Source organism: Melanostigma gelatinosum, assembly GCF_949748355.1.
Source record: "Melanostigma gelatinosum genome assembly, chromosome: 9".
Classification (NCBI taxonomy): Eukaryota; Metazoa; Chordata; class Actinopteri; order Perciformes; family Zoarcidae; genus Melanostigma; species Melanostigma gelatinosum.
In genome coordinates, this window is record NC_136642.1 from 22,681,368 (window position 1) to 22,694,201 (window position 12,834).

Below are 12,834 nucleotides of genomic sequence, written 5' to 3' on the forward strand. Positions count from 1 at the left end.
GTAAAAAGGGTCATGAAAGACAATGGATATGACCTTCGCCTCGTTCACAGGACATCAGTCAGAGAGGACGAACTCTATTTGTTCTTTTTTTATCCGATTATTCCATTGTTAAAATAAAAACTTAGCGCTAACATAAGGATTAAGTACAATTCATACCGATGTACTGTATCTTTCAGGACCTTCGCCTCCCTCAGAGTCCATCCTCACCATAATAACACTTTTTTTAGATGGTGGCAGGCGATACAAAAGTTTGCCACTTTAATCTTCAATCTTTTATCTTTTTTGAATCTTTAATCTTGTTTTCTCTAAATATCACCCCCCTGTCGTGCTTCCAGTCTGGACTGGATGCAGGCATATAGAGATAAATCAGATGTTGATCTTCTCAACTGATTCTGCCAGAGGTGGAAAACAAGCATAGCCTACTTCCCTAAATGTCACTGAAATGTTCTCGGTTAGTGAGTGGTTATCCAAAATCCCAATGAGGTCCCAAGCATGTTTGTAATGTTTGTGAGCATAATCGCATCAACTTCATCCTGATTGACTTGTGCGTCTCTGCCAGCTCCATCGTGTGGCGCTAACAGTCACTACGAGATGTGTGCCCCCCCCTGCCAGCTGACCTGCAGCGGCCCGACATCCCTACTGGACTGTGAAGACAACGCGCTCTGCACAGAAGGCTGCGTGTGTGACGACGGATTCATGCTGAGCGACGACAAGTGTGTACCTCTGGCAGAGTGTGGCTGTGAGTTCGATGGACAGTATTATCGAAATGGACAGGTGCGACAGCTGCAACAGTGTCAAATGAAGCTCCACAGCTTCTGTTTTTAACATCGTTACTTCTCCTTCTGCCACCACTGTTACTACCGCTGATATGTGTGGTCGGCTCTCTGCTCTTTTTCTCAGGTGTTCTTTTCGGGAGAGTCATGTGACTCCCGTTGCGTGTGTTCAGACGGTGGAAATTTAGAGTGTGATACGGAATTCCTCTGCCCGCCCAATGAGGTGTGTGTTGTGAAAGAGGGCGAGGCCTCCTGTTCACCCGAGAGCATTGGTTCCTGCTCTGTGAGCGGGATCAGGACCATCAGGTCCTTTGACGGACAGGTAAGGGACATTTACACTTACACAATGTGTCTAATCTAGTTGATCTTTTCCAAAAAATATTTGATTGTTGAAATAGATGATTTCACAGAGAAAACCTTTTCTATTTTTAATTATCATTATTTTCTATTCAAATAATGACAAAAACTAAAGTACACGTTTAATGTCGGTCCTCCATCATCAGAGTTGGTCAGAGATGTCATGACGACTCATTGGGGGGGATGGGCAGGTGAAACAATCTCAGGACGTTCACCAATGAGACCGCTGACAGTGTCCCATGTGAAAGCAAGTCCACGATGACATATTTTACCCTACTTTTTTTAAGCAACTTAAAGACGTAACTAACGCCGCCGCCTACATAAATTATGAAACAAACTTAGTCAATTTACATACAAACATACGTATTTAAACACAAACCACAATCTTTCCCGAAACCACAACGAAGTAGTTTTGTAGCCTAAACAGGTTCTGCTATTAAATTTCAACCAAATGGCAACCCCCATAACTGGAGGCGTACGTATGTCAATGTTTTTACAACAATGTATCAAATACCAATGTGAAAGGTGTCGCGAACATCCACAGACAGATTATAAAACGGAAATGTCAATCACACAATCTGAACTAATAAACTATGTCCAGAGACTGCTCTCCGGAACCTATAGGTCACTTAATGGTTGAACTCTCAATTTTCCATGTGTCTGGACAGAGTCAGGTACGACTTGGGGTCAATCTTGACCCGACAAGGTTTTATGCCCCAACCTTTCCGGTTGAGCAGAAAGACACAGAGACATATCCAATTGTACTTCAACGACTTAAAGAAGAAAGCTTTTGATGCAACATGTAGCTTAACTGATATGTTATGCCCAGCTAACATATGTTTAGTAATAGGAAGAGTTCCTTGACATGTGGATTTTGAACTTCCTGTTGACCTCTCGCCATTCTACTGACTTTCAGCTCACTGTTTCTCTGTCTGACCCTAAACTTTACTTTTCTGATTCACTCTCACCGCTCCTCTCGAGTCGACAATCACTGTCCAAGTTCTGACATAACCTGAAATATCTTCTGTTTCATCCTCTAGGATTATCCTCTGCGGGGAGACTGTCTGTTCACATTGGCAGAAGTGCAAGAGCAGGAAGGAGGGATGGAAGCCTTCTCTGTGTTTGTACAGCAGCAAACTAGTAAGGATGGCGAAGTCTCTCGCAGTGTGCAGCTCAAGGTTTACAACGTGGAAATCACTATGGAGACCGGGGTTGTTTGGGAAATCAAGGTATGATAACATTAAACCTCATCTGGTAACTTTGCGAACATAATGTTCTGGCCTTAATGGAAAAATAGCTACTTCTTATTCATTTTTTAGTCCATTTGGTTGAAATGTAGATCTTTCTAACGATGCAGCAGCTCCTGAGGTGGACAGAGCTAATGTGATGAAATAATTTGTACCCATCTATGTCTCAGGTCGATAAAATCAAAGTCTACCTTCCTGTGTCACTGGCTGACGGAAAAGTGCGAGTACATCAAAATGGCATCAACATCATCATTACAACTGAGTTTGATCTGAAGCTGACCTACGACAGTGTTGCGGGAGTGTTCCTACAAATCCCGTCCACCTATAGCGACACGACACGTGGTCTCTGCGGCGACTATAACGGTAGTCCAGAGGACGACCTGACATCAACAGCAGGCAAGGATTCAACAGACACATCAGCAGCCTGGGTCGTAACGGAGGACGACGTTCCTTGTGACACGGGCTGTGGTGCCACTTCCTGCCCTAAGACAGATAAACAGAAGGACCCAGACGCTGAAAAGGCCTGTGACATCATCAAAGCCCAGGAGGGCCCATTTGCAGGTTGCCACTCAACAGTGAAACCAACTCCGGACTACAAGGCTTGTGTCAGGCAAGGAAATATCTCGAATGTCTCTTAAGTGTTGCATTGTACACATTAAAGGATATTATACACCAGGGGCATTTTTTTCATGCAATTAATTCCCTTAACTATAAGTTTTAGTTTTTTCACACAGGACACAAATATTACGCGGCAAAAAAGCGGCCATTTTTTTCCAGTGCGAGGTTTTGTTCTGAGCTTTCCCACCGCAAATAAAGGCATCAACCGATCACGTTGTGTGGTACTGACACATCCAAAACATACACTATAGTGTACAACAACACAGAGGCTCAGTAGTCCGAACCAAGACGGTAAACTTTATATCTCCTATCAACCTTGACAAAGGCAACGCAGACCAGCTCCTTCTATACCTTTCACAATAAAAGCCCTCAACATATACAACTGTTTCCCAGGGGGAACTAAAATTCCCTCCCAGCTTTTCGCTAAAAGAAAACTCAATAAAATAGCTTTCAGTAGCTCCGGTTATACAACAATTTAGCTCAGACAGACTGCGAGGCGCTACTCTGACCCTGGTAGTTGGTCCTTTGCCTGCAAGAAATGAAAATTTAATTTGCATCGTTGCTGGTATGAATAGTTTGAATGCAAAGTATTTGCAGGAGAGTATTTAGCATTTTTGTGTTGTTTCTTTGCCTCGCCCCCGATGTGTAAAAGCCTCAACTGTGTTTCCAGCTTGACGTTACTGTGACTCAGCATGATGTCTTTGTCTCTAGTTCCCAGACTCTAAACTCTCCTTCAGCCCTTTTTCACTGCAGGAACGTAAAAACCAGTAATCTAACTGTAGCATCCCCCGTATTGTTTTTGCTTATATTTGCACATTTCATATTGCATTATTAACACCGGCCTGGCACTCTGGGCCAATCAGCGGGCCAGGCCACCGAGAATTATTGAATACTAAACAATTCCATACATTTCTGTACCACACTGTTTTCCTATATTGGATTATTAACAACATTGCAGGCGCACTGACATTCACTTTTACCTGCTATCAAAGTGGTTTAGTTATTCTGGATAAGCTATTTGCTCTCTGATCATATGACTTTTGACCTTTGTTTCTTGACCCCTCAGAGAATCGTAGTGGTTAGGGTTATTATTATGATAGAAATGGGAGACAAAACTGCAAAAATGAGATCCAAAATCAGAATTATCACCAAAAAAAAGGAGTTTGTGATACGACCGTTTCTGGTGTTTCCTGTAATTAAATGAAAGTTTGTTTCCAGGGAGATGTCCACAGACAAAGCGGGCGCGGACATCCTGTGTCGTCACATCCACAATTATGTTACAGCTTGTCAACTTGCTGGCTCCAAGATAAGCAAATGGAGAAGCGACACTTTCTGCCGTAAGTCTGATCTGATTGGCTGATGCTCGCTGTTCCTAAATGTGACTTATCTTTTTGTTTGCACGTGTTTATTCTCCCATGCTGCATTGCACGGTGGACATGAGTTGCAAAGTACAACACTGGATGAAATACTGTGTGAAATGTGTTTTCTTTTGTTCATTTGTTATCTTGTCTTTTTGTTCAAATGTTGTGTTTTCTGTCTTCTTCTTGTCACTCTCACTGTCTTTAATACATAAACCCTTGTTTAAGGAGTACTACTAGTTTATTTTAAGTCTGAAGTGTAGATTGTGAAGAGGAGAGGGGCCAGTACAGTTCCTTGAGGTGCTCTGATGTTGCTTATCACCACCTTGGAGGCACAGCCATGCACTCCGACACACTGTGGCCGGCCAGTGCGGTAGTCCGTGGTCCAGTAAGCAGTGTCAGGGTGCAGTTAAATCGTGAGAAGCTTTCCCATTAGAAGGGGCAGGGCTGGATGGCCTTGAAAGCACCGGAAAATGTGGGAGGCTGGCTTGCTGCAGCCTGTGACGCGTTTCATCTGCTAATCTAATACTTATCAAATCTACTAATACAATGGCACATGACTAAATGTGCCAAATTACAACCTTGAATTTGCGGATTATTAAAAACCGGAACTCTGCTACAATTTATGAATTTTAGGCAACATAAATCCGTACAAACCTCCTCAATACTGAGCCTCTGGACCTTGTTTTTTTCTTCTTCTTGCAGCTCTGAAGTGTCCAGCAGGAAGTCACTATGAGCTGTGCACCTCTTCCTGCTCCTCCACCTGCTCCTCTCTGGAGGAGTCCGGGCCCTGCCCAGTGTGCCAGGAGGGCTGCGAGTGTGACGACGACCTCATATCCGATGGAGTCCGCTGTGTTTCAGTAGATAAATGTGGCTGCGTGGTGGATGGACAATATTATGGGGTAATCACCGTTGTCCACGTCAGCTTCTTCATCGTAACGCTTATTCAGCACAATATAGTAGCTTACTAATATCTAGTCTGTTGTTAGTCCTGGCCAGCAGTGCTCCTGAATTCAGTGATTCCACCACATAGCTGGGTGTGGGTCAAATATTTGGGTGATTAAAATGAATATTTCAAATGAAATGTTCTACACAGCTCACCATTATTACCGTGTGTCAGTGACATGAGGTGAGGTGAACAGGGTAGGTACTGCGTTATGAAAGCAAGTAACACCACAACAGAAAAACAAGGTCCAATGATCCCGGGTTAATATGATTATTGATATGCATGTTTATCTTAATAAGATCTTCTATGTTAAGCATACCAGTGGCCATTTATTCTATCTAACGCATAAGTGACTCTTTTCAGACGGATACATCGGTATTATCGTATGACTGTTCAGAGCGCTGTACCTGCCAGTCTGGACAATTCAGCTGCAGCAACACAAGCTGCAAGTCGACCGAGGAGTGTCTCAACAAGGATGGAATCCTTGGCTGCTACTCTACAGGTGAAATACTTGCTGAGTGACTGTGATCTTTTAAAGCTGGGGTTGGCAGTCGTCTTCAAAAACAATTTTGTCTGACAGCAATCAATATTTAATAAATGCTCTGACAAAAAAAATAGATGAAAAATCTGAAATCTGTGTCTTTCCTCTAAGTGTAGCGCTATGCATCAATCTAGGTTGTTTTGGTGTGAGTTGCAGAGTGTTGGAGTTAACTGCAGAAGAGATGTCTGCCCCCTCTCCAATATAATGGATTCATTCTCTTGGCTTGTAATGCTCCCCACAAGCCGAGAGAAATGATCTTTCCAGAAATCATGACCAGGTTACTCACGGTCATTATTTCTGGAAGGAGACATTGCTATTGAGTTTTTCCATTGCACTTTTTGGGTGCTTTGAACACCACAAGACGAGTGCCACGTCGCCCCATTCCACCAGAGAGAAAGCAAACATCTCTACGGCTGATTTCTCCAAAACTAGTCAACTCACACCAAAACAATCTAGATTGATAAATAGCACTACATGTAAGAGGGAAAATATGTAGTTTTGATTCTGGGGCGAACTGTCAATTTAAGTTACTCTTTAAGATAAAAATCCACGACCAACCCAGCCACATACTTCCATTTGCAACTGTTCTGCTTCAGTCATTTATCTTCCATGGGAATGTTCAATGCCACTGTGGGAAGTAGTGCGATCCTCACATATTTCAATTGGAACAAAAGCAGCATGAAAAGCCTGCTGTCGTTGAGAGGGACAACATTTGATGAGTCATTCAAATGGAGATAACAGTGCAAGCTTTTAGATTCTCCAGAGACAAAAATCTGGAGGAGCCAAGACCTTTTTGCTTTGTTCACCCATTTATGTTCAAATGTAGCTATAACCAATATTTCTCTCAACTTGAGTTATACATTTTTACACTCATAATAATATAATTGATGAATGCTGATGCTGTATGTGTTCCAGACCCTTGTGCGGAAGTTCATTGCAGGGTGAAGGAGCACTGTGAGGTGTCAGATGATCAAGGAGTGTGTGTACCTGATTCCACGGCCTCATGCTATGGTTTCGGCGACCCGCACTACAAAACGTTTGACGCCGTCGACTACTCGTTCCAGGGAACCTGCACCTACGTCCTCGTCAACACCACAGGTTCGCAGTTACCTTAACACAGAGATATCTATTTCTTTGCTCTGCTCGGGGTTCATGCAGCACAATAGTTTTCTTCAGTAACAATGAAATACAACTCTGTGTTCAAAATAATGCAGCGCGTCTTGCGAGGAGGGAGTTGCCAGACATATCTCAATACATTGTATTGCAGAACCTCAGTATATACAGTATGTACGTCATTTGCAACTTATTAATTTAAAGGAAATGAAATGAAATGAAATTACAAATAAACAGAGACCAGGTCACACACTTGATCCTTTTTAGCTTCGACGTTGACGTCACCTCTTGGATCCACTGAGAAACGAGAGGTTTCCTAAAGGGACTGTGGCGCTCTGAGACACGACCCCTTTTGTCCACAGGGACCGCCAAAATCAACACAAAAAGAAAGTTCCCTGTTGTAGCTTTAAATGTCCCGGTTATGGTCAATACACGTATAAAGTGACACCCCTACCTGCAGCCCAGTGCACCAGCTGTGAGTAATTTCACAGCCGTTTTTGCATTCAAATTACATTGACGACAAAATTAACATTTATCATTGCTTGATTTTACTATTGCCCCATTGTGTTGCCTTGAATGGGCTACTACACACACACAAACGCATGTGAATAATTAACTTTTATACTTTTTGTTAACTAGTCGGCTACTTAAAAAATTCTTGATTTTTTTAGATTGGTCAAAGAAAACCCAATGTCAGAAGTATAGTTTCAGCGACCGTTATTTGTTACAGCAGAGATTTATATCACGCATTCGCTGGAAACGAGCACCATTTGATTGCCGGTTACAGAAATGCACATTTATCTGTTAAGGTAGCAGTTTTTTTACGTCAAGATGGAAGGGATGCTGATGTAGTGTTGCATAATGAATACTTCCAATCAACCAGCCAACATTTGTGAACTAAAAGACTGCATGTCACATTAAGCAGTTGTTATAAAGTTGACACGCTGTCTTGCTAGCGTTAACATGAATTATTCTGACTTCCTCAGGTCTTGACTCCTCCCTGCCAGAAGTAACTGTGACCACCAAGAATGAGCTCCGTGGGAACTCTGAAGGCTCCTTTGTGCGTTCAGCCATCGTGGAGATGTTGGGCCACCAGATAACCCTCCCAAACACCGACAGAGGCTTCGTATTGGTGGGTCTTACTTCAATACATGGACTGTGTCAACACCACCAACCTTTCATGCACAATTCTTAGTTACACTGGAAATCAATCGGATTCAATCTTTTTCATTGACACAATTATATTATTATATTATGTGTCATATTAAATGTTTTGTAAAGCTATTTTGGTTGTGCCAGCCATCATTGCAGTAAGTAATGATGACATTGTACTTTCTAAAATACTGTTTCTTGGGATCGTTGGGGAATACAACAACTCACATTAGGCGTGACATTGGGTTGACAGCTAGTGAGTTTGAGATGAACACGGGTTGCATGTTTTCAAAGTAAAAGATTTCGGTGGCTGTTCGTTAACACAGCATTCAGAATTCGCCCCTCCTCTCCAGCTGAACGAGTGAAGGAGATCGAGAGATAGAGTGTTGAAGGTAGTTGAGCGAGCTAGATAAAAACGTTATTTTCTGATGAGGAAGTAAACACATCCATATTGACTCACAGACCTGCGGGAAGGTGCCGGATTTTAAATGAATGCAGCCCAAGGCACGCTTTATCTTGCCGTGGCCCGTCTGTGCGCGGACAAATCATTTTGCAGACAATTCACATGTAAAGTTTCAACCGGATGTTTTTTCCAAATTAAAAAATGTGCTTTGTCTGATGGGATACCATATTTCACCACCTTATATGTACGATTGGTTTAATAACTGCCTTGAGTATATTTTAAGCCAGCTTTTTGAGGCGTAAAATGCCCCCTTTACCTTTTTTTTTAGTTCTTTCGCAACCAATGCTGTTGATGATATTTCAATTAATGAAATACTTTAGTTTTGACATTTATCTTTAAGGATGGCAGAATATTTCGAACATGCCCAAAGTCCTTTAGTAGGGGGCAGCAGCGCTAAATCATCATCATACAATAAACATTTGATTTCATCACCACGGTGTCTCTCCCTCTCTCTCCAGGTGGACGGAATAAAGGAGGAGCTTCCTGTCATTCTTGATGACGGCCGCATCTCCATAACACAATCTGGAATTAGAGGCACACTCCGGAGTGATATTGGCGTCGAAGTTACTTTTGATTGGTCCACACTTATCATGGTGACCCTCACTAGCAGCTACTATGGTAATGTCGGTGGGCTCTGTGGCAACTACAACGGCGACAAGGAGGATGAACTGACAACCGTCGACGGCAGCACAGCTGTTAACGTGACACAGTGGGCAGAGACATGGAGCGTCAAAGACTACGACCCATTCTGTTACCATTACTGCGAGGACGAGTGTCCTCAGTGCTCGGACAGCGACCGCACAAAGTAATGTTATAGTAACATTGACTTTTCCATTAACTTAAAGGTCTCATTTTGTTGAAAGCGAGATTTCCAGGTCTTTTTGGATTGTAAAGGTCTAGTTGCTTTTTAGTGTGAATCTGATCATTTGCACTAAACCCAAAGCACAGTCAAAGTCCTGCATTCCAAATAATACGTTTTAGCATCAACATATACTTTAACAAAAGTAAGTCATTCTGCAGAATGTTCATAAGTGTTACATTAAAGCTACAGTTGGTAACTTTATTCAAACATCTTTTTTTAACTGTCACTATATCCTGACAGTAGTACAGGAGACGGATCATGGATGTATTGGAGTAGAAGATTACATTAAAATGGATATTCTCAAGTACATGTACCTCAAAATTGTACTTAAGTACAGAACTTGAGTAAATGCACTAATTATCATATGTACTTTCATATGAGTGAGCTGACGATAAACCCCTTTGCTCCTCAGGTACACTGGTCCAGACTACTGTGGGATCATGAGCGACAAGAAGGGGCCTTTCTCTGGGTGCCATGATAAGGTGCCCATAGCAGAGATTGCGTCAGACTGTTTGTATGACGTCTGCATCAATGACGGACGGGGACAAGTACTGTGTGAGGCCCTGGGCAGCTACATGGCAGAGTGCCAGGAGGTGGGAGTGTCTGTGTCGTCATGGAGACAACTGGGCAACTGCTGTGAGTTTACACAATACACACAGAGAACATTTATGTAGACGGAAACACGACAGACAGACGTGAAGTCACTCACCTCCATGTTCTAAATTTAAACTGAACGCTGGCTATATATATTGTTGGGGTCTGACCATATGGCTTCAACATGTGCTGTGAACAAAGAGAATCAGGCCTTCACTTTGTCAAGCAAAGGTTTCATCCTGATTTGTAGTTTGATGAGAGCAAAGGAATGTGACACTAGGGTGTAAATTTCCCCCCCCCCCCCAAAAAAAAACCATGGTCACCTGAATGCACCGCTGCAATCTCATTGGCCGAAGGCCAAGAGACCCCAGGACCCCTGTGGTTCAACCACTGTCCAACAAAAGTGCCTGCAGATCACACCTCCTTGCTTTTTCCCTTCGGCCTCGGTTGAGTTAGGGAGCACGCAAACGCTCTCTTCTCCCGGACCCCCCGTCCAGGCCACAGACGATCTCTCCCCGCCAGCGCGACGCTGGCCACGAGGAAGCAACGGCCCTTCACCCCGCCTCAAACCCTGTCAGGTCACAAGCCATTTCGCTGGACGAAACAGCCGTGTTCCACGCTGAGTAAAGGCCCACTCAGCCCGCCAGACGAATCCGCATCAGCGATCCGTTCTCCGCTTTTTGCTTCTTTTTCTTTTTGGTGCACACTCCGGCAGGAAGACGTCTAATCCTCTCCTGACCGATGATTACCGGTAAGACGCACGGACCACGCCGTCAGCCGAAGTTAGATCATCCCCCCTGCAGTGAGGATAGATCACGTCTGCGTTTCGCTCCAGAGCGAGCTCACGCCACAACGGACCGAAGCCGCACCAGCAAAAGCCGTGCGACACACAGCGCCCGCTCCCAGCCGCGCTGCAAGCAGCCCCCCCCCCCCTTCCTGGCGAGGAAAACGGACCACTTTGCCACGAACACACTTCAACGTTGCAACGACGCATCGACAAGTAAGATTCTTGGTATCTGGGCATATCTTAGCTTAAATTAACGTAAATTTAATTCAGGTCATTCATTTATATGTTGATATTCCCGTGTTTTTGTGTGTTTAAGTTACTGTCGCGTGATATTGAGATATTGTGCAATCATTACGGAGCAGAGAAGCTCCGTTGCATTGTGTATGAACTGCTATGACTGTTTATTTGGGATTATTTTCATTCATTGTCTTCCACTCCGTGTGGGAGTTCTCTTTTCATTAACTCGACTCTGTGAGTGAGCTGAGGTGCGTGGCTTATCACGGCATATGTTACCGGCAGTTCAAAGATGACAGCGGTATACTTATGCGTGATAGAACCAGCAAACTCAGGCTCCCTACAACATCGCACGCCGAAGTGTGATGCACGTCGAGTTCTCGCTCCTTTTTCCCTTTCTTCCTCCTCTCACGTAACACGCACACACAGCTCCTATCTCTGCCCCTGGGGAAACCCCGTTCAAACGATCGCCTCACAACACATGTGTGCATCGGCACACGTGATTACGTACAGCAATCTCACGTGCTGCCCAGGCACATAATGGTGCCCCGTGTGAGGGTACGTTATTCCAGTTTTGTTACAGTATATATGCACATTAATCCATAATTATTTTTTGAATAATTAATTTTCCAAAATAAGTTTGTTTCCGAATTTTTTTTTTTTTTTCTTCTTTTGAATGATCCAAATTCCTGGAACTTATTTCCCAAAATAGGTAGGCTTTGATATTCAAAATTTTCTTATTGTAATTAAAATTTTGATTTTAAATTTTGATTTTTAATCTTAATCTTTAATTCCCTTCTCGAAATTTTTTTTCGTTTCCAGGTTTAATTATTCGTTTAATTTCTTAAACTAACAGCCAGCTGTGTAGTAGATTTGATCATTTATTTGTAATACCTTGCTTGTTTTCTTAAATCCCTCAAAGAAGTTACACACAGCTGTCACAGGCCCAAAGTGCTAAACCACATTAGTATTTTCGCACCTCTGGCTGCAAAGCAGTAGTGATACCTCAGAGCAGCAACAGTAGAAACGTAAGTCACAGAGCTAGACATTTCACTGTGCGCCTGCATGAACCGTAACACTAACAGTAATTAACATCTAACAGTAGAAATCCTAAGTTACAGAACTAGACATTTCACTGAGAACCGTAAACACTAACAGTTTCCATTCTAACACTAGGGAATTAACAACCACTGGGAGTCGTGCTCATTAGAGAGAATGAGCGACGAGAAATCCCCCATTCCTGGAGCTGTAGCTCCAGAAGACACCGCATTACGAGATGCGGTGGCTGATGTCCTCGGACTCACAGCAAAGGAAAGAGAGTACTTTGCAAAATACACTGCTGTCCTATGCGACGAGCAATTAGAGCAGCTGGTGTCTTATGTAAATAACCCAGCAGGTAACAGAGAGCGCCTGATTCAGAACGTAATCGGCGAAATACTGCTCATCTACCATCAGAAAATGCAGCTGCAAGCTGCCCGAACCCGGGGACAGAGCGACGAGCAGCAACGCGAGATCTGGACACTCCGAACAGAGGTTCAGGAGTTGTCACGTGACTGTAGAGCCCTACAGTCAGAAAATAGTAGCCTGCGCAGTGACCTCAGAGAGGTCAACCTAGAACTCTCTAAAGCATTAGAGAGTGATGACAAACTGAAAGCGCTTCAAGGTGTTCCAGCAACCCCGGTAGGTACCGCCACCCCCTATCCAGCCTTTCAGCCCAGTCATTTCTTGGTCCCGGCTCCCTCATTCCCCAAGACCCGAACCACCTTGCATTTCTTGAAAGCAACATCCC

At 43.5% G+C, this 12,834-nt stretch overlaps 1 protein-coding gene across 1 annotated transcript in view; it reads left to right on the forward strand.

Annotated features, from left to right (window-relative positions):
• Positions 1-12,834, forward strand: part of LOC306782115 (IgGFc-binding protein-like) — a 45,908-nt gene that overhangs the window by 24,771 nt on the left and 8,303 nt on the right. Inside the window, exons 18-28 of the mRNA XM_079275310.1 lie at positions 560-774; positions 901-1,095; positions 2,171-2,359; positions 2,548-2,987; positions 4,214-4,332; positions 5,059-5,255; positions 5,663-5,801; positions 6,756-6,938; positions 7,940-8,085; positions 9,027-9,373; positions 9,843-10,066. Of these exons, the coding sequence (XP_079131436.1) occupies positions 560-774; positions 901-1,095; positions 2,171-2,359; positions 2,548-2,987; positions 4,214-4,332; positions 5,059-5,255; positions 5,663-5,801; positions 6,756-6,938; positions 7,940-8,085; positions 9,027-9,373; positions 9,843-10,066 (2,394 nt within the window). The remainder of the gene's footprint in view (positions 1-559; positions 775-900; positions 1,096-2,170; positions 2,360-2,547; positions 2,988-4,213; positions 4,333-5,058; positions 5,256-5,662; positions 5,802-6,755; positions 6,939-7,939; positions 8,086-9,026; positions 9,374-9,842; positions 10,067-12,834) is intronic.